Raw genomic sequence first — 20592 nt, 5'->3', positions numbered from 1 at the left:
GCGGCTCACCTGTTTAGCGACGGCTGAGATTGACGGCGAGGGGAACGAAGACGAGAACGAGAACGGCGCGGACCCGAGCCGAAACCATGGCCGAAACCTGAACCCCGCCGAGGCGGCCGGGGCTTTCGCGGCGTGCGCCAAGATCAAGACCCGCGCGCTCGTCCCCGACGCGCCGGCCGCGACGGTTCGCGCGCTGTGCGAAACGGCTTGCGAAACGGCTGACAAGATGTCCGCGAAGGAGGCGGCGAACTGCGCGTGGGCTCGCGCGAGGTTCGACTCCGCCGACGACGACGCCCGCCTGGAGACAGCTGTGCACGCGGGGCGCGCACAGCTGTGCGCGCGGCTCGACGACGCCATCGTTCGAACGGCGCCTCGCATGAACGGCCGCGATGTGGCGACCGTACTGTGGGCGTACGACGCGTTGCGCGAGGGCGAGCTTCGAAGGTTGGACGGCGGGCGGGAGGCTTGGGACTCGCAGGCGGTGCAAGTCCCGGGCGGTGGCGTCGGACGTTTTCCCCGATCGGTGGCGGACCGAGCGGGAATGTTCGCCGCGTTGGACGCGGCGCTGGCGCGGACGTTGCCGAAGATGAACGGCGCGGAGCTGGCGCAGACGCCGTCGTGTTGGCGGCACCGGGTGGAGGAGCTGAGGGAGGAGCTGGGGTTACGATCCGTCCCGGCACAGGCCTTCGCTGCTGCTCCTACTGCTGCTGCTGCTGACGACGACGACGTGGTGGTGAAAGTTTAATCTATCTTCGTACTTTACGAGTGACAACACTGTTTGACAACACTGTCGGGCGGTTTACTTTCCGGTTTCGACTCCCGACCCGCGTCGCGATCGAACCAAAAACCAAAAAACGCCAAAAACGCTCTCATCCACCCGCCCTCCTCCCACCCCCCAAATCCATGGCGCGCGTCCATCGCTCCACATCCTCCGGCTTGGACGGCGGCGGGGGCAGGACGGCGGCTCGGCCCCGGCTGGACACGGCGGCGACGCCGTCGCGCACAGCTGTGCGTCCGACGGGCGCGTCCACGAGCTGCCACGTGGACTCAGCCATCGCCGAGCTTTCACCGTCTTCACGTCCGCCCTCGTCGTCAGAGGCGCCGTCGCCGCCGTCGTCGTCCTCGCCGATCGTTCCGGACGACGTCGAAGCGCCCCGTCCGTTTCGAAAACCGTTTCGCCCCCCGAACACCGAGGACATCAGCGACTGCGCGCCGGTCAGGCCGCTGTGCGCCGCTCGCGAAATCGCGGGTGCCAAAAAAGCGCTCTCCGCACGCGTCTCCCACGCGCCCAGCCTCCCCGCGATGCCCGAAGAAACGGTTTTCGAAACGGTTCCGCCGTCCGCGTCGCACGACGACGCGTTCAACCTTCGTCGTTGCACCCACGCGGTGGCGTCGGGAAAGCCCCCACCCTTTTTCGCGCCGCGCGCCGCCGTCGCAAGCGTGAGCGCCAGCGTCGCCAGCGGGCCCCAGTCCTCGGGTCCCGGTGACTCACCACCCAACGACGGCTTCGCGTCGGCGCAGATGGCGCCCACCGACCGATGCAGCAGGCGAATCCCCGCGTTCAACTCCGCGCGCGCCCTCGCCGCGACGGCCTCCCGCTCCGCCTGCTTACTCCACTCCGCGGGGTGGATGGGGACCGTGGGATGGATGGGGTTTATTCGGGGTTTATTCGGGTCGTTCGGGCGGGCCGAGGTCGAACCGTTCGCGCCTGAAACGCCTGAAACGCCTGAAACGCCTGCAACGCCCGGCCGTAGGTTCAACGCCGTCTTGGAGACGTTCGTCGCCGCGCGCTCGCCGGTTTCGTACACCGCGGCTCCCACGCGTCCGATGCCGGTGCCGATCCCGCCGGCGACGGTGCCGATGCCGCCCGCCACCGCGCCAACCGCCGCGGCGACGCGACCGGCGCCGTCGACGCCCTGGAGCGCCGCCTCGACGCGGTCCAGACCGCGGTTCAGGCCCTCCAGGGCGCCGCTCAGCGGCGACGATCGTCGCCCGCTTTTACCGACGCCGCGCGGTGAATGACGTGAGCCCGACCCGTCGAGTTCCCCCCTCGCGTCGTCGGACCCCCCTTCTTTGCGGGCGTCCCCCGCGGGCATCCCCCCTCGCATCTCCTCGCCGCCCGCATCCCCTGTTGGAAGGTACTTCTCCGGAAGGTACAGACGCAGCTTCCGCGCTTCGCGGCTTCCCGGCTTCGCGGCTTCCGGTTCGTCCTCCCAGAATGACCCGGGGGTCCATATAAACGACTCGCTGCCCCGAAACTCACCTCGGTGCAATTGTGGTGCACCCAACACCGCCGCGGATAGGTTTACGAGCGCGAGGGTCATGCCCAGGCCGGCGGATATCTCGCGCGGGTTCAGCGGTGACGCGTCGCCTGGGTCGGGGATCCGCAACCCGCACACGGTCACCGCGGTGGGGGGTCGCGGACGATGCCGGGACCCGACCGGGTGGACGGGGTTTGCGACGTTTGCGATTTGGTTTTTGGCATTCGACTCGTCCTTTCCTGGGTTGCTTTCGACCGGAACGCGCTCCGCGGCGATGGGAAACACGAGCCGGAGCCGCTGCACCGCCCTCGCGCGCTCCACCGCGAGCTGCTCTCGCGCGTGCTTCAGCCGGAGCGTCTGAAGCCTCGTCTCTTCCGGCAGCGCGGATTGAAACATCCTCATCCTGTTTGCGCGCGCCGTCCCCTGCGCCGTCGCCAGCGCCGCGGCTCGAGTCGTCAGCGCCTCGCGCGCTCGCGCCAGGCCGTCGCGCTCGTCGCGGATGGCGCTCTCGATTCGCGCGTTCTCGGCGCGCGCGCGTCGAAGGTCTTCGGTGGCGTTCCGCGCGCGCTCCGTCGCGAGCGCGGCCCGGGGTCCCTCCGCGCGGTCGCGCCCCGCGGTCGCGGTCATGGCCCGCTCGAGCCTCGCGCGCGACGTCGCGTGCGCGCGATGCGCCTCGTCGAGCTCCGCGCGGCGATCGCGGAGGGTGCGGCGGACGCACGGCGCGCACACGATCGGCCGCTCGGGCATCTGCGGGGGGATGGAGGCGGTGGGTTGAAGGTGAGCGCGCGGGGCCGGGGCGGTGGAACGGGCGAACGGGAGTGTTGAGAAATGTTATCCGCGGACGCGGCCGTTGGAAGGCGCGGTCGTCACCTGACAGTTGGGACACGCGCATCGCCCGCGCGCGCCGGACATATCGCCGAGTCCGTCGAGACCCCGGCGCGCGCGGGGGGGTCCCGAGGCTCCACCACCGACGTCGCCTCCCCTCCCGAGGCGCGTCTCCGCTTTGACTGTTCCAAAAGAAAGTTCCCGGGAAAATCTCAGATCCCGAGTTTGACCTCTGTGTTTTCGAGTTCAACTTATTATGTTTGCGTATTGTGCAAAATAGAAGTTTACGGTTAACGGATATATGAAAGACCAGTTAGAAGAAATGAACCCGAGAACTACACTTGCCGAACTCTCTCGGAAACCTCGTCCGATGAGCGGCGGCACTCTCTCCCGAGCCAGAACCGCGCCCTCGCACGGCGCCGGTGGGTGATACAAGATGGGAAAGAAAGCCAAGGGAAAGCATCGCTTAGGTGCGTCCCGCTCGCGACGCCCTCGACCTCCCGCGCGTCTTCCCCACCCGTCGCGTCGCCCCCCACCGCCGCCCGCCGCCGAAATACACGCGATGAATTGCAGGCGCCGACACGCTCGCTCGCTCGCTCACCCCCCCGACCCGTCTCCTTCCCGAACAGATAAGTTCTACTACCTCGCCAAGGAGCAGGGCTTCCGCTCGCGCGCGTCGTTCAAGCTCGTCCAGCTCAACCGCAAGTATGACTTCTTCAGCGGCGCGCGCGCGTGCATGGACCTCTGCGCCGCCCCCGGCGGTTGGCTCCAGGTGGCGCAAAAGTACATGCCGATGTCGTCGCTCATCGTGGGCGTCGACCTCGCGCCAATCAAGCCCATCCGCGGGTGCACCACCTTCGTGGACGACATCACCACGCAGTCGTGCCGCGCGCAGCTTCGCAGGGTCACCCCGGAGGGCACCAAGTACGACATCGTCATGAACGACGGCGCTCCAAACGTCGGCGGCAACTTCGCCGCCGAGTCCTACACCCAGGCGGCGCTCACGCTCGACTCGCTCCGCCTCGCCTCGGAGTTTCTCCGCGAGGGCGGATGGTTCGTGACGAAGGTGTTCCGCTCCACCGAGTACCACGCGCTGCTCTACTCCATGCAGCAGCTGTTCAAGAAGGTGGAGAGCACCAAACCGGTGGCGTCTCGCGGAACCTCGGCGGAGATTTACGTCGTGTGCATCGGGTACCTGGCGCCAGCCAAGATCGACCCGAGGTTGCTCGACCCGAGGGCTCTCTTCGCCGACTACGACGGACCCAAGCAGGCGATCGACGTCTTGGCGCGAACCAAACAGAAGCGCAACCGCAGCGGCTACGAAGACGGCGCGGAGGTGCTCTACAAGGAGTGCCCTGCGGAGACGTTCGTGCACTCGGACAAACCAGCCGAGCTGCTGGGGCAGTACCACGCGTTCATCCTCGACGCGTCGGTGAGTCACCGAACGCGTTCCATCCCTGCGTTCCGTCTCGTTCGGCCCGATCCCGGTCCCGTTTACGCCCGCCCCCGCGCGACGCACGGTCGATGAAGTCACCAAATTTCACAGTTTGTCCGACTGTCGGTGAAGACACCTTTTGCTAACACACGAGGCCGTCGCCGCTCGCGCTCCTCGGCGGGCTTTCGATCTTTTCGTCGGCTGACGTTCGTCGTCGCCTCTCGACCGCCGCCTCTTTCAACCCTTTCAACCCCTTTCAACCCCTTTCAACCCCTAACGCGCGTATCGAATTTAAATCGCAGGGCAAGAAGGGCGTCGTGCCTCCGAAGGATGGATTCATGGACCTCGACGCGCACCCCGCCACGACGCCCGAGATTCGCTCGCTGTGCGAGGACCTCGGCGTCCTCGGCAAAGTCGACTTCAAGCTCCTGCTCAAGTGGCGGCTCGCCGTGCGCAAGACCGCGGGACTCGACGGTAAGCTGAAGGCTAAGCTCCGCGGCGGCGTCGTCGCTCCGGGACCCGGAGACGAGGAGGAGGACGAGGAGGACGCGGAAGCGGGCGACGGGGACGGAGATGACGCGAAGGACGAGGACGACAAGCTCCTCGAGGAGATGGAGTCGCTCAAGCAGTCCATGGACGCCAGGGCGAGGCGCGATAAGAAGAAGAAGGCCAAGGTGAAGGCTAAGGAGCGTCAGCGCGCCGCGCTCGGCCTCCACGGGCAGGACGAGGAGGGAGCCACCGGCGCGTCCGAGATGGACCTCTTCTCTTTGACGAAAATCAGGTCCAAGACGGGTCTCGATTCCGTCGCGAAAGCCGAGGCGCCCGGGGTGGACGCGGCGGTGGACTCGGACGACGAGCTCCAAGCCGCCGCCGCTCGCGAAGACGAGTTCGAATACGACCCGGCGCTCGATGGCGACGGCGCGGACAACCAGGCGCGGCTCGAGTCCGAGCTGGACATGCTCTACGAGGAGTACAAGTCCCGGCACAAGCGACGCGGCGCCAAGTTCGACGCGGAACAAAAGAAGGGACGCGCCGACGGCATCGGCGCTCAGCGCACCGCCCTCGGCGCCGGCGAGCTGGACGACGACGACGCCTCCGATCTATCCGACGGCGAGGACGCCGCGGTCAAACGCGCGAGGGACCGAGCCGTCGCGAAGGAGGCCAAGGATGCGGCGCTGAGCGCCAACCCGAATCCGCTCCTGGTGGATCTCGGCGCCAAGGACGCCGCCAAGGCCGCCGCCAAGGCTGGCGTGGGCGACTGGTTCGACAACGACCTCTTCGCGCAGCCGGGCGTCGCCACCGGCTCGGCTAAGCAGGCCAAGGCGCAGGCCAAGGCTGCGGCGAAGCGCAAGGCGGCGGCGGCGGCTGAGGAGGATGATGGCGACGATTCGGATCACGACGATTCGGACGCGAGCGGTTTCGACGACGACGACGAGTACTTCGCCGCGGACGAGAGCTCCGACTCGGAATCCGACGAATCCGACGAGCCCGCGAAACGGTCGAAACGGTCGAAAAAAACGCCCGCCGTCGCCGTCGCGAACGACGAGGCGGGCGCCAACCGGGGTAAGAAGAAGAGGCAGGGTAACAGCAAGAGCGCGGACGCGTCCGACAGCGACGAGGACGACTACGACGAGCTCCGCCGCGCCGCCGACGACAAGCGCGAAAAGGCGGACGCCAAGGCTGCCAAGCGCAAGGAGAAGGAGGAAGCCATCAAGAAGGCGAAAGCCGCGGCGAAACGAAGGGGCGCCAAGTACGACGACACCTACGACGACGACGAGGATTCCTCCGAGGATGACGGCGGCTGGGGCCTCGAGGGCGACGACGCGACTGGAACCAAGATGTCCCGCGCGCGAGCGGGTAAGGATAACGCGGGTTTCATGGAGGTTGCCGCCGAGATGTCGGGTTCGGAGAGCTCGGACGACGGCAAGGACGTGGACGACATCAGCGACGGCGAGAAGGCCGAGATCCTCGCCATCGGCAAGAAGATGCTGCGCAAGAAAGAGAGGGTGAGTCCGTTTCCCGGCGTTTGTCGCGCCTGTTTTGTTCTCGCCCAGTTCCTCTTCACCCGGTTTCCTTTGTTTCCTTTCAACCAGCGCTCAAACGCCGACCCGGTGACGCGCCCGCGGCCGATGATCAACGATTAAATTTTTCTCAAAAAAAAACTAATCGGCATCGTCTGAAATTTGTGATGCGATTTGGTTGCTGAGGCCCGGACGCCGTCACCGCTTCTCGACGAGGCTCCAACACTCAACGCTCGCTCGACGGCTACAAAAACGATCATGATTTCTTCCCGCCGTTCCATTTACTCGCAGGATCGAATCATCGACGACGCCTACAACAAGTACGCTCGCGACGACGACGAGGACCTCCCCGAGTGGTTCCTCGAGGACGAACGCAAGTTCATGCGCCCCGCGCCGGTGTACGACCAGGCGGATCTCGACGAGGCTGCGCAGAAACTCGCCGCGGTGGACACGAAGTCCATCAAGAAGGTTGCGGAGGCCAAGTGGAGGAAGAAGAAGCGAGCCGAGAAGAAAATGCAGCAGGCGCGTCAGCGAGCCTCCACCATCATGGAGCAGGAGGACGTCCCCGACGTGTCCAAGGCTCGCGAGATCGAGAAGATCTACGCCAAGGCTAGGACGGCGGCGAGGGGCAAGCGGCGCGAGATCAAACACGTCGTGGCTCGAAAGGTCCACAAGGGTAACGCCGGCGGGCCCTCCGTCGATAAGCGCATGCTCGCCGACCGGCGCGGACAGCTCAAGGCCAAGGGCGGGGTCAAGAAGGGCGGCCGCGGGGGCAGGGGCGGCCGCGGCGGGGGCGCGAGGAAAGGCGGAGGCGGCGGACGCGGCAAGAAGGGCTTCAAGTAGAGAACTCGGTTCTCTCGCGTTTTTATCATACGTTCAAAGCGTTCATCGCGCGTTCGTCGGCGATCGCTCGCCGCCGCCGCCGCCGCCGCCGCCGTTCGTTCCGCCTCGCGCCGCCATGGACTCGATGCACTCCGCGTATCCCGGCAGCTTCGCGATCTCTTCCGCCACCTCCGGCAGCGATAGACCGAGGAACTGCGGCCCGGACACGGCTGCTTTTTTCCTCGTCTTGGCTCGGACGTTCACCGCGGCGATGACCTGCTGCCACGCGTGCGTTGGGGACGTGCCGCGCCACGTCAGCGCGGGGTTCCCAACCTCGTGGACGATGACGACGAACCCTTCCTTTTCCTTTCCCGCGTCCTTTTTACCAGTACCCTTTTTACAGTCGTTCGTCGCTGGCTGTTGTGAGTCACTGGCTGACGAACGCACCTCCACCGTGGACTCGTACCAAACCTTTTTCGTGGGGTCCGTCGCGCTGGTGTACCTTCGCCTGGTGGTGAACCCGGCGGGTAGCACGTACGAGCTCTGCGCGGAGTTACGTCCGGACAGCGCGGGTACCACGCGCCCGATGCGAATCACCTGTATCCCGCCCGCGAGAAAGGGCAGGGTCCGCGGCGGCGACGTCGGCGCGGCGGCTGCTTGACGGTATCGAGCGGCGGCGGCGGTTGCGCTCTCGTTGGGTCGCTCGCGGCGCTTCGATACCGATTTGCCGGACGCGGCTGGCGTCGTTCGTTTTTTGCCGGACGCGGCTGTCGACGTCTCCCCGGCGACGCCGCCGCCCGGTGACTCACCGCCCGGTGACTCACCGGCCACGGCGTCGGTTTCGTCCCCATTCTCTTCGCCGGACGGCGGCGAGGCGTCCGGCGAGGTTCGGGACGACGGCTGCGGCGAAGAGAGCGACGGCGCGAGGTTGTCGTCGTCGGTGGACATGGGATACACCCTCGGGCGCTCGTCCACGTACAACGCCCCGCCCGGGAAGAGTCTCCGCAGCTCGCGCCGCCGCTCGTCCGCGTCGTCGGAGGACGCGGAGTCGGGAACGTGCGTCGGGAAAAAAGCGGACGCGAGTCCGGGAAAGGTTGCGGCGTCGAGGCGTTCGCCAGCCTCGAGCAGCGAGTGCAGCCGCTTGCGCGTCGCCTCCGCCTTGGCCGCCTTCTTCATCTCGACGAGCCGGTTGCGGCGGAGACACGCGGGCGCGTCTCGTAGCATCTCGAGCGCGTCCCCCGGGTCGGTCGTGGCGCCCAGCAAGGTGGCGAAGTAGCTGTGCACCACCGGCGCGGGCGCGGGTGGTGGGGCGCGTCGCCCTCCCGCGCGCGCGAGCGGCTCGCCGGCGCGCGCGGGACCCCCTTCCCGCGTCGCCGCGGATCCTCGCGCGGAGGATGACGCGGACACCTCGCGGGCGCCGCGCGCGGGCGCGCGCGCCGCCGGCGACGGCGTCGTCGCCCCCGCGCTCGTTGGCCCCGAGGCGTATCTTTCCGAGATACAGGTATCTGCCCTCCCCCGCGCCTCCCCTCCCCGCTCCTCCTCTCCGCGGCCGCCGCCCGGCCGCGCGTCGCGCAGGGAGGCGGTGACCAGGGTCACGAGCGACGCGCCGGGCGTCCCGCGCGCGGCGGCCATCACGGCGACGTCGACTCGGAGAGGCGCGGAGAGCGCCGCGCGCGTGCGACGGTGCTGGAACCACAGCTGTGGACGGTTTTGTCTGTTGGTTGACCCAAACTGAAGCCGCTGATGATTCTCGCCGCGGCTCCGCAGCGCACTCTGGTCCGGCTGGTTCAGAGTCGTTTGAAACGAGCGCGCAGAGCGGGGCGCGCGGGGGAGGCGCAGCGCACGGGAGGAGCGAGGCAATCGACGCGCCGCTCGTCGACCCGCCGCTCGCGCGCGATACCCTCCCCGGGGCGATACCGCGCGCGTGAACCGGCGCCGCGCTGGCGGTCGGGGCGGGTAGCGCGCATCCCGGTCCCAGGAGGAGCCCCGTGTTGACAGTCGTCGTCAACACGTACACATCACGGACGCCATGCCGGCGCCCATGCCCCCGCGCGACAGGACCCAAGGCAACGGCACCGGCGGCACCGCGAAGAGCGTCGAGCACGACTACCACATCATCGAGCTCGTCGGCGAGGGTTCCTTCGGCAAGGTGTACAAGGCGCGACGAAAGTACACCGGCCAGATCGTCGCCATGAAGTTCATCGCGAAGCACGGCAAGACGGACAAGGACATCAAGTCGCTGCGACAGGAGATCGAGATCCTGCGAGGGCTCAGGCACGACAACATCATCGCCATGGTGGACTCGTTCGAGACCAAAGCCGAGTTCTGCGTCGTCACCGAGTTTGCGCAGGGCGAGCTCTTCGAGATCCTGGAAGACGACAAGTGCCTGCCGGAGGATGAGGTGCGCGCCATCGCCAGGCAGCTCGTCCGAGCCCTCCACTACCTTCACTCCAACCGCATCATCCACCGCGACATGAAGCCGCAAAACATCCTCATCGGCAGCAGGCGCGTCGTCAAGCTCTGCGACTTTGGGTTCGCCAGGGCCATGTCCAGCAACACCATGGTGCTCACCAGCATCAAAGGAACTCCGCTGTACATGGCGCCCGAGCTCGTCCAGGAACAGCCGTACAACCACACCGTCGACTTGTGGTCCTTGGGCGTCATCCTCTACGAGCTCTTCGTCGGTCAACCGCCGTTCTACACCAACTCCATCTACTCCCTCATCCAGAAGATCGTCCGCGACGCCATCGTGTGGCCGGAGAACATGTCCCCGCAGTTCAGGTCCTTCCTCAAGGGTTTGCTCAACAAGCGACCGGGCGAGAGACTGGCGTGGCCGGACCTCTTGGACCACCCGTTCGTGCGAGACACCGCGAACGACGGAGGCGGAGGCGGAGGTGGAGGTGGAGGCGGAGGTGGAGGAGGTGGAGGTGGAAGAAAGGGAGGGGGAGGTGACGCGTCGGGCGGCGCAGCCGGCGACGAGACGGACTCCCGGGCGCCGGCTCCGAAAAAATCGTCGCCGAGCCAAAAGTCCGCCCGAGCACCCGTCGAACTCGGAGATTCACGCCCTTCGGAGGAGCGCCCGAGCGCCAACTTCGCCACTTTGGAAGCTCGCGCGTCCACCCCCGAGGGCCTCCGCGTTCTCCGCGGGGACCGGAACGCGCTGCGCAGGCTCCTCGACGCGTTAAAGCTCCCGGCTGGGTCCGACGCCGCGACGGCGTTTTTAAGAAAAAACGGAGCCGACGTGCGGTGCGCTCTACGTTTAGTCCGGGCTCTGGCGCGAACGACCGTTATAACGCATCCCGGGAACGACGGACAGGAAGGGGGGTCCGGGTCCGACGATTTGATCGCGACGGGCGCCGCCGGCGTCGCGGTGTTTTCGTGCGCGCGCGCGGCGATCAACGCGGGGATGGACGACATCGCCGCGGCTTCGCTGCGGACTTTGGGCTCGGTGGCGACGCCGCGTCCGTCGTCTGAACGCAAAACGCGGTGGCTCGGGATCGGGCTGGAGGCGTACCTGGAGTTTTTGCGAGCCGCGATGGGGTACGGTGGCGGGGATCCGTGCGTCAGCGGGGTGCCGGCGGCGGCGTGCGCGTGCGTCGCCGCCGCCGTTCGAGGATGCCGAACGCTCGACACCACCGCCGCCGAGGACGCGGTGACTGGTCGGGCGGTGACTGGTCACGCCGACTGCTCCGCCGGCGCCGCCAGGGCTGCGCTCGGGGACGGTAAGACGCTGGCGGAGCTCGCGCGGGTCGTCGACGCCGCGGAGGGTGCCGAACGCGCGGCGATGATTGGTGCAACTTTGTCCGACGGGGCATCCGGAGACGATTCCGATTCTCGCGTCGCCAACGCCAGGCGAGCGACGGGCGAGGCGGCGAGGGCGCTCGCCGCCGTAGCCGCGCTGGGCTCGATGGGCGGGTCGTTGGGGGGGGCGCTGGCGAACAGGAAGGTCCCGGGCTCGATCCCGGCGTTGGTCAGGTTGGCGGACGCGAGGCCGAAACGTACGGGCGGATCGAGGAATAACGCGAACAACTCTTACGGGACGGCGGCGGCGGCGGCGCTCGCCGCCGCCGCCAGGGCCTCGCCGGAATTCGCCGGGAAGCTCCTGCGCCTCGACGCGCTCGACGTGATGCGCGACGCGCTCGCGGACGACGCGACGTCTCCCGCGAGGGCGTCCGCGGCGCTCTCGGCGCTCGTCGCGCTCGTGTCCAGGCTCTGCGACCCCTCCGCGCCGGACGGCGACCCTCGCGACCTCGGCGGCCTCGGCGGCCTCGGGAGGAACCTCAACCTCGCATCTACGGGAGGAGGAACCAACAGAGAAGGGGATCGTCCCCCCGAGCACGAGATCGGCGGCCCGACTCCCGCGGGGGTGCTCGCGGAGAGCGGGCTGGTGGCTGCGTGCGCCGTCGCGCTGGATCCTGCTCGACCGGGCGTCGTAGCCGCGCGAGCTCGGCTGGAAAATTTCGAGGATTATTCCGTAGACGCCGACGTCGACGTGGATGCTGACGTGGATGCTGACGCGGACGCCCGGGCGTCTGCGTTCGACCGCGACGTGGCGGCGACGACGATGCACGCCGCGCGGCTGCTGCACCTCCCGTTCACGCACCCGCTCCCCGCGCCCGGGACGACGGCTGCACAGCTGGCCGAGGACGCGCTTCGACGGTACCAGGAGACGCTGCTCTCCGAGGCGGTGGTTGCTGGCTTGGTGCAAGCCATCGACGGGCTGCGCGGGGACGACCTCGCGGCGCCCGCGCAGCTGCTGTCGCAGCTGGTGCTCAGGTCGAGCCAGTGCGCTCGACAGTTTCTGGAAGCCGGCGGGTTGGACGAAGGTTTAGTGCGGGGGTTACTCGCGCCGCAAAACCCGGCGGCGGTTCTCGTCGACTCGCTCCTTGCGGTGTCGCAGCTCGCGCGGCTGTCGCAGCGGCACTACCCGGCCATCGCCCGCGCGGGCGTGTGCGATCGCGTCGGGCGGTTGCTGACGCACGACGACCCGGGGGTTCGCGCGAGGACGTGTAACCTCCTCGGGAACATGTGCAGGCACAGCGGATACTTTTACGAGAGAATAGCTCGACGCGGCGTCCTCGACTCCCTCATCGATCGGTGCGAGGACGTCGACCGGACGACGCGCAAGTTCGCGTGCTTCGCCATCGGCAACGCGGGCTTTCACTCGGACGCGCTCTACCCCGAGCTACGGGTCGCGGTGCCGCCGCTGGTGCGATTGCTCGGCGACGAGGAGGACAAGACTCGAGCAAACGCGGCGGCGGCTTTGGGTAACCTGGTGCGCAACTCGGCGGCGCTGTGCGGGGATTTGATCCGCGCGGGGGCGCTCGAGAGGCTGGTCGAGCTCGCGACGGGGCCGGAGGCGGCGGCGGAGGCGGCGGGGTCGGGGGGCGACGGCGGCGGCGGCGGCGGCGACAAGTCGGGGGGGGATGGGCAATCGCCGCTGAAGATTGCGCTCTTCTCGCTCGGCAACCTGTGCACGCACAGGGAGTGCCGCGAGCTGTTGCTGGCGCAGGGATTCGAGCTCAAGGTGGAGGCGCTCGCGGGATCGCCGGACGCGGCGATTAGAAAGTACGTGGCTCGCGTGTTGAGCAAGATTCGGGGCTGAGCGAGATTCGGGGCGATCGTTTCGCGCTCTCGAATGGTAATAAAACGCGAGCTCTATGTCACGGGTGGTAAACCAACGCGTCTCGCATCGTTCTTCTGTTCGCGGGAGCGTCGGTCGTCACAGGCGTCGCTGGTCGGCCATCACGGGAGGTTCGCCGAGCTGGTGCGTCGGCGGCGGCGACTCCTGCTTCGAGTGCAACGACTGCTGCTTCGTCGTGGAAGCAATAAGAGATACGGGTTCTATCAGTCGTTGCACCGGAGAAGCAGGAGTTGTCGCCAAAGTGTTTGAAGCCATACGACTCGTACATTGATCATAGCTCGTCGAACCTCCCCTGGTGACTCCGCGCGGGTGTCAATCCACCTCGTCGACGGAGGCGCCGCCCTGGCCGCCGGCCGCCCCTCCGAATCCGCCGAATCCGCCCGGCATGCCGCTGCCGAATCCGGGACCGCCGCCGCCGCCGCCCATGGGACCGCCCGGCATGACCTTCTGGAGCTTCTGGATGATGTACTGGAACTCCGGGTCGCTCGCGTACTTCCCGATCGCGGCGGGGTTGGACATGCACTCCTGCAGAGCCGCCATCACCTTGGGCTTCTGCATCGCGGCCATCAGCTCGGGATCCGACATGATGGCGCTGAGCAGCTCGGGCGGGACGTTGGGCATCCCGCCGCCCATGCCGCCCATGCCGCCCATGCCGCCCGGGAAGCCCCCGGCGCCCGGGAATCCACCGGCGGCGCCCGCGGACGCGCCCTCCTTCTTCTGGCGTTCGTATTCCTCCTTGGCGCGCCTGGCTCGTTCCTCTCGCTCAGCCTTCTCCTTCGCCTCCTTGGCCGCCTTCTTCTTAGCCTTGTGCACCCTCGCCTTGTTGTAGTGCTCGGCGCAGATCTTCTGAACGGACGCGGAGGTTTCGTCGTAGTCGATGTTGAGCCCTCGGCCGAGGTCCATCTGCGCCTGCTCCCAGTTGCCGAGGTAGCGGTGCGCTACGCCTCTGGTTTTGTACGCCTTCGCGGAATCCGGGTTCATCTCGAGCGCCTTGTCGCAGTCGCGGATGGCGGCGAGGCACTTGCGCATCTGGACGAAGGCGTTGGCGCGCTTGGCGTAGACGAGCGGGGACGGAGCCTTGAGGATGACCTCGGTGAAGGCGTCCACGGCGCCCTGGTGATCCCCGGACGCCTCCAGATCCTGCGCCTTTTGCTTCAGCGCCATCACCGCGTCGAGCTCGGATTCGGCGAGTTCGGGGGCGACGTCGGGGCCCATGGGAGCGGGCGCGTCGGACTCGGGCTTCACAACCTCCGGATCGGGATCATCCTCGAAGTCGCTGTCGTCGTCCATCGGGGCGGGCTCGGGATCCGACGCGGGGGGCGGCTCGGCGGAGCCATTCGAGCTCGGCTTCGGGAACGACGTGACGCCCAACTCCTTCAGAAAGTCCTTGAAGTGGTCGGGGACATCGGCGCCGTCGCGGATGGCGCTGCAGGCTCTGCGCAGCGCGGCGTTCTCTTCAGGGGAGAGCTCGGGCATCTCGTCGATGCGGGATGAAGTTCTCGGGTGTTTACTCGGGCGTCGACGTTCGATACGCGTCGGGAAGAGTGAGATCTGTCGCGGGGCTTCTCAGGTCTTCGAAAATATCTGGGCTAACACTGAAAAGCGCATCGAAACCGACGGTTTCTTCTTGAGTCACGACTCGAGAGTTTCGCAATCAGAGCTCGCTGTCAGTGTCTTGGAAATGCCGTGCTGGCTGGCTGGCGACCAGCCAGAATGCGCACCGCATGCTTCTCCTCGACAGGCGTAACCGCGCCCACCCGGAGGATGGCGTCGACGCTCCGAGGCACTCGGAGGCGAAGCGGTGTCCCAGGGAGCTTCGCGCGGAACAGGCCGTGCGCGCGTACTTCTCGTTGGACAAGACACGTCCCGTCGGCGTCGCGGCTTTCTTCCTGGACATCCTCGCGTATCCCCCGAAGGACCGCGTGCCCCAGTTCATGTTCATGGCGGAGATGATGTCCATCTCTACGGGCCTGCTCCTGTTCTTCGTGCAGACCCTGGCGACATTCGAGGAGGGGATGTCGAAGCTCGGCCTCGTCAGCGCCGCGATGGCGACGGCGGCGGTGTTGATCTTCATCGGCGTGAGCTGCATGTTGATGATGTTCGGCATTACGGCGTCGAAGTTGTCGTCGTCCGTGAATCACGTCTTCAGGTTAAGCGATGGGATAATCGCGCCAATGTTGGGGTTCGTCTACGGGTGCCACCTTGCGATCGTGGCGTTCGCGTTGCACGCCCTGGACTCTGTCGGCGGAACCCTTGGCGTGGGAGTCTGCGCCTTTGCGTGTCTAACGCTGGTGAGCGTATACTTTTATATAGGCATGCACATCGTCACCAACGAGGCGCTCCCGGTGTATCACCAGTCGTTCTGGAATCAGATGGATTTCGTCAACGGCATCGCGTGGGTCGCGTCGGGCCGGCGCTCCCTGACCGAACGCGCGTCGCGCGAGCTCGACGCTCTGATGCGGGTGCTCCCGGAGGACGTGAGACGCATCCTCTAGGAGAAGGACTCCTGAAGGACTCTAGCTAGCTACCAGCTAACACTTAGAAGGACTCCCGCGTGGATGCACACTTCTCCGTGAGCACAGTCGCGTCGTCGTCGCCTTTTCGGTTAAAACTTTCTGGGCCGTCAGTCCGAGGCTTTCAGTCCGACTCGGCCCCGTCCTCCTCCGCACCCATGAAAGCCTTACGCATCGCCTCCTCCACGTCCCGCATCCTGTCCCCTTTTCCCTCCGGAGCCTTGACCGCCTGGAAGATCTGCCCCATTATCTCCAGCCCCTTCGCCCGTCGCCCCCGAACCTCCTTGCTCACGGAAAAGTCGTGAAGCACCTTGTCGCACACCTTGCGGATGGTAGCCTCGATGTCCAGCGCCGACGCGTTCCAGATGGCCTCCATGACGTGGTTCAGGACGTCCTTCTGCCTCTTAGCCATCGCAGCCTCCGCCGCGGACTCGTCGCCGCCGCCGCCTTGCGCCGCCTTGGCCTCGGTGTCCGCCGCTCGCATCGTGGATATCACCCGCATCCCCGCTCCCAACGCGTTAAACTGCGACTGCATGCGCTTGCCCATCTGCTCCATGCGAGCGTAGTTGGCGCGAAATCCCAGGTCAGCCCACGTCCCCATCCCGCCCACCGGATCCGTCTGATACTCCAGCGACTGCTTCTCGTACACGAACCCTATCGTGTGGAGCATGATGTCCCCGTAGCTCGCGGCGACGAGGTGATCGGCCATCGCGCGAATGTGCCCCTCGAACGATTTGACCTTCGCCTCGTCACCCGCCGCGTCCACGTATCCCTGAAGCATCGCCGCGAGCTTGACCGCCAACCGCCCCACGCGCCTCTCCTGCAGCAACCTGCGCTCGTCCTTGGTCAGATCCGCCCCCGCCGCCGCGAGCGTCGCGAGCTGCAGCCTGCCGACTAAGCCCTCCATCTGGTCGCTGCCGAATAGCATCGCGAAAAAAGCACTCGGGTCGACAAAGGCGTGGTCTTTCAGGCCGTCCTTGCCCCGCTCGTCGTACTTTTTGCGCAGGCTCTCGTCGCTGAGCACCTGATACGCCTCGCCGATGCGCTGAAACTTTTGGTGCGCCTCCGGGTCGTCGGGATTCTTATCCGGGTGAAGTTTCCTGGCGAGGAGGTAATAGGAGCGCTTGATCTCCGCCGGGGTGGCGGACGGGGCGACCTCGAGGGCGTCGTAGTATTCGGTGGATGCGACGCCGCCGCCGTTCACCGCCGCGCCTCCTCCCCCTCCGAGGGCGCCCTCCAGGCCCGGAGCCTCGCCGCGAGCCTTGGCGCGTTCCCTCGCCTTCTCCAGGATGTCGTCGTCGGAGCACTCCGAGAGTCTGAGCGATTCCTGGACGAGATCCTCGGCGACCCAGACGCGTCGGTGCGAGTCCCATCGCTTCCCCGCGTTGGCCTCCATGATGGCTTCCGGGGTGTTGTAAGCGCCCCGCGCGATCTGCGTGATGCCGACGGCGGCGCCCGCGACGGGTAACGCGACCGCCGCGCAGAGCCCCGCGCCGAGTCCCTTGGCGAACCCGCTGAGTCCCTCGGACCTGGCGCCGACGACGGGCGCGGCGATGAGAGCCGCGGCGCCGCCCAGGACGCCCTTCCCGACGGACTGCATGCCGGAGGATATGCCCGACATGATGTTCTGGGGGCGACGCAGAGACATGAAGTCGTTCAGGTCGATCTGCGCGGGTATATCGGGGGAGCGGGAACGTCAGCGCGGGGGGCGCGGGGGAGCCACGAGTTCACGCGTTTGTCGCCACCGAGGCGCGCACCTCAGTCTCGGCGCCGGCCTCTCCGGAGACGGCCGCCGCGGGGACACCAGAAAACGCTACGAGCGCACGCTGGGCGTCCTCCACCATCTTCGCGTCCGCGCGGGGGGATCCGGACGAGCCGCCGGTGGACATGGTGGGGCGCACTGCTCAGATCTCAGTGTCCAATCGATGGTGACTCCGCTCGGACCAGGCGCTGTCGAACAAAAATGCTGAAATTTTTTTCCAAACTCTCGCCGAGTGCGCTCACCGCGACAGAGCCTCCCTCCACGCGCGCGCCTTCTGCTCCATCGACACCCGCGCGTTCGCCCGGCTCGAGCTCGGCAGGACGATCAACGAAACCTCCCGGGAAACTCCCCCACCCGCGGGCCCGACGTTCTCCACCGTGATCGAAGCGTCGTTTTTGTCCCCGCCGAAGTTTTTCGCAAACGCGACTCTCGCCTTTGCGCCGATGAAGCACACCGACTCGATCGTGTGAACGCGCTCCAACAGACCCACGACGTCGTTGGAAGCCCCATCGGCGGCCGTTTTCGCCCGTTTCGTCCGACGCGAGCCGTTTCGTGCGGCCGTTTCGTGCACCTCGGCCAGCACGTCCCACACGGCGACGCCGCTCCGCACGGCCGCCTTGACGAGCGTCGCGTGGTCGCACACGGATGAACCTTTTTCCTCGTCGGACGCCGATAAGAGGAAACGTTCCATGACCCGCCACATGCTTCGCCCCTCGTACATCGCCAGCGCCGAACCTCCCGCCGGCTTGGGCGACGACGTTTCGCCCAGGAGCAGCACGCGGGGTTCGACGTCCGGGAGGTCTCCCGGCGTGAAACACTCGGGGCGGAAGCGAGCCGCGTGTGCGCCGCCGAGGAGGCAGGGGCATCCCTCCGGCTCCTCCCGACCCAACACCCGCCGGTCCCCATCCCCATCCCCATCCCCATCCCCATCAGTCGGCACCCCATCAGTCGGCACCCCATCCCCATCCCCACCATCCATCGCCAGGCCCAGCTTCGCGGCTTGGCCCTCCTGCAGGAACGGCACCAACGCGTCGATGTCAAGATGTCCATCTCGCAGCGCTTTAGCCACGGCGACGGCGGCGGCGTCCCTGTTCTCCCGTCTCACGTGCACCACCGCGACGCGCGGGTCGTGACGTACCGCCTCCACCGCGGGCACGGTTCGTCCGTACCTCGGCATGGGTATCGTGCCGAAGACCGTCGTGGATTCATCCTCCATCGCTCTGCGAACGGCGGGGAGGAAATCGACGCAGTGGAGCTCCATCTTTCCAACCTCGTCCACGACGGTGACGTCGGGCCTTTGACGTCCCGGACCATCGGCGTCTCTTCCGAGGACGTCCAACGCGACGCGCTCAAAGTCGGCGACGTCGACGACGTAGTTACCCACCGCGGGGACGCCCTTGCCGGGCCTGGACCCCGCGGCAGCCTTGGTGGCGAGGGTGCCGGAGGACGGCGGGTCGATCCCCACGGTTACGACGTCGAAGCCGCACCGCTCGCCGCGTCCGTCGCGTCGTTCGGTGGTGATGAAGCCGCCGATCGTCCGCGGCGACGTCTTCAGCGCGTCGATTGCCTTGAGGACCAACGTGGTCTTGCCCACGCCGGGCTGACCGGTGAGGAACACGTGCCGCACCGCGCTCGGCGACATCAGATCTGACATCGGCTGACTTGTTCTGCCACGTCGACGCACCCAGAAAGGATGGGTGCGTCGACGACACTCGCGTCGTCACCGGGCACATCGATGACGCCGCGGGGAGTCGCGCCGAGGACGTCCGTCGTGGGCACCGAGCCGCGCGCCGCGCGGACGTGCGGCGAGGCGTCCACGTCCTACCCGCGCGCCGCGTCGATGCGGGGACGCGCGCGTCACGCCCGCGGCGCTCGGGGCGGCACACGCGAGATTAGCATTCCCGCCATCTCCGCCAGCGGCGACGCGCGCGAGGAGGAGCGCGCGGACGACGACGGCACCCCCGACGGCACCCCCGACGGCACCCGCCGATCACTCCTCGCGTCCGTCGCGCTGCTCCTCGCGCGGTCGTCCCCCGCGCTCGCGTCGCCGTCGATCCCCGCCAGGCCGTCGCCCCCCGCGCTCGCCGCGTCGCTTCCCGCGCAGCTCGTCGACGCGCTGGCGCCTGCCACCGAACCCGGCCGCGTGGCGGACGCGCTGCGTCTGCCGATGACCCTCGACGGCGGCACGTACGTGGTCCGGTACGCCATCGGCGACACGACGTGCCGCGGCGTCGTCGACACCGGCTCGCCCTTCCTCACCATGGAGGGTCGATGCACCGACTACTGGGGATGCCTCAAAGAGAGCGACGCGCGCCCCAGCGGGTACGGCGACACGTACGAGATATACGGCCTGCAGGAGGACGGCGTGACGAGGTGGGTACTGGGAGACGCGCGGTTCGACGGCGAGGTCGTGGACGTAACGGTCGACGAAACGGTCGGTCCCCCAGTCGGTCCCCCGGCCGGTTGGTCCGAGACGAGTAACAACGCGAATACGTCAATGAGCGGGAATAAGCTCGCGACGAAGCAGCGGTTCACTTTTCCGGAGGTGCTCTTCGGCGTGACGTCCGAGGTGACCGCGAAGGAGGGCAGCAGCGGTTCCCCCGCGTCGTACGCTCCGTTCGTGGGACTCGTGAAGGAGCGCGCCGGGGATTGGATCCGACCGACGTTTTTGGGGCAGACGGACGTCACGTCGTTCTCGTTGGATTTCACGACGGACACGCTGGTGCTGTCGCGACGGGAGCAGATCCCGCGGGAGTTACGCGCCGGGACGATGTCGATGGTGGACCTGAGGCCGCTCGGGTCGCCGGTGTTTCACTACGCCGTGGAGGTGGAGGAGCTGTGGATCAACGGCTCGAGGCACAAAACCGACGTACCGATATACGTGGTGTTCGACAGCGGGACGACGGGGATGCTGGTGGACCGGGATTTGTTCTACAACAGCGATCTCGCGTTGGGGACGTTCGAGTGTCACATGAAGATGCGAGGCGAGGACGGGTCGCGGGTTCAGATCGGATCGAGCCTGCGGACGTGCACGTCGCGATGTCTGTTTTTGACGTTGCCCATCGACGTGCCGTGGGACGGGGTGCGTCGGGGCGAGGCCCACGTCATCTTCGCGGGTTTGGCGTTCATGTTCAACCAGGGTTCGCTCACGGTGGACGCGGACGCGCGGAGGGTACGGCTCGGCGGCGGTTTCAAGGGCGCGGCTTTCCTGTGAGTTAAGTAGCTCCTTTCCGGAAACAGAGACGCGAGAGAGAGAGGATCTTCGCCGACTAGTTTTTAGTTGATTAAAATACACTCCCCGTCCATCGC

The 20592-nt window shown here is 67.0% G+C and overlaps 8 protein-coding genes across 8 annotated transcripts; 3 read left to right on the top strand and 5 right to left on the bottom strand.

Moving 5' to 3' along the window:
- Positions 1-735: 735 nt before the first annotated feature.
- MICPUN_59079 (predicted protein) lies at positions 736-3173 on the bottom strand (the record flags this gene model as incomplete). Its single annotated transcript, XM_002502711.1, has 2 exons — positions 736-3008; positions 3105-3173. The coding sequence occupies 2 exons, from the start codon at positions 3171-3173 to the stop codon at positions 870-872; spliced, it is 2208 nt and encodes a 735-aa protein (XP_002502757.1). The 3' UTR covers positions 736-869.
- Positions 3174-3705: 532 nt separating this feature from the next.
- MICPUN_72779 (predicted protein) lies at positions 3706-4305 on the top strand (the record flags this gene model as incomplete). Its single annotated transcript, XM_002503058.1, has 1 exon — positions 3706-4305. A coding segment is annotated over one exon (600 nt), but the record flags the coding sequence as incomplete, so codon positions are not given.
- A 3122-nt stretch (positions 4306-7427) lies between these two features.
- MICPUN_100850 (predicted protein) lies at positions 7428-8996 on the bottom strand (the record flags this gene model as incomplete). Its single annotated transcript, XM_002502710.1, has 1 exon — positions 7428-8996. One exon carries the CDS (start codon positions 8994-8996, stop codon positions 7428-7430), a length of 1569 nt encoding a protein of 522 aa, XP_002502756.1.
- Positions 8997-9405: 409 nt separating this feature from the next.
- On the top strand, positions 9406-10242 carry MICPUN_82966 (predicted protein; the record flags this gene model as incomplete). The annotated part of the gene is made up of 1 exon (XM_002503057.1): positions 9406-10242. A coding segment is annotated over one exon (837 nt), but the record flags the coding sequence as incomplete, so codon positions are not given.
- Positions 10243-12991: 2749 nt separating this feature from the next.
- MICPUN_108390 (predicted protein) lies at positions 12992-13672 on the bottom strand. The gene has a single exon (XM_002502709.1). The coding sequence runs from the start codon at positions 13657-13659 to the stop codon at positions 13321-13323; it is 339 nt and encodes a 112-aa protein (XP_002502755.1). The 5' UTR covers positions 13660-13672; the 3' UTR covers positions 12992-13320.
- Positions 13673-15368: 1696 nt separating this feature from the next.
- On the bottom strand, positions 15369-17410 carry MICPUN_59072 (predicted protein; the record flags this gene model as incomplete). The annotated part of the gene is made up of 2 exons (XM_002502708.1): positions 15369-17187; positions 17279-17410. 2 exons carry the CDS (start codon positions 17408-17410, stop codon positions 15646-15648), a joined length of 1674 nt encoding a protein of 557 aa, XP_002502754.1. The 3' UTR covers positions 15369-15645.
- Positions 17411-17521: 111 nt separating this feature from the next.
- MICPUN_59071 (predicted protein) lies at positions 17522-18925 on the bottom strand (the record flags this gene model as incomplete). The annotated part of the gene is made up of 1 exon (XM_002502707.1): positions 17522-18925. One exon carries the CDS (start codon positions 18923-18925, stop codon positions 17522-17524), a length of 1404 nt encoding a protein of 467 aa, XP_002502753.1.
- Positions 18926-19018: 93 nt separating this feature from the next.
- On the top strand, positions 19019-20497 carry MICPUN_59070 (predicted protein; the record flags this gene model as incomplete). The annotated part of the gene is made up of 1 exon (XM_002503056.1): positions 19019-20497. One exon carries the CDS (start codon positions 19019-19021, stop codon positions 20495-20497), a length of 1479 nt encoding a protein of 492 aa, XP_002503102.1.
- Between the last annotated feature and the right edge of the window lie 95 nt (positions 20498-20592).

The sequence above is a fragment of the Micromonas commoda genome, chromosome 6, assembly GCF_000090985.2.
Source record: "Micromonas commoda chromosome 6, complete sequence".
NCBI lineage: Eukaryota > Viridiplantae > Chlorophyta > Mamiellophyceae > Mamiellales > Mamiellaceae > Micromonas > Micromonas commoda.
The sequence above is the reverse complement of the archived record's forward strand: the minus strand, read 5'-3'. Positions and strand labels throughout refer to the sequence as shown.

Coding starts and splice junctions, on each gene's coding strand:
- MICPUN_108390 (XM_002502709.1), bottom strand. CDS start 13,659: ATGGGCGGCATGGGCGGCATGGGCGGCGGGATGCCCAACGTCCCGCCC.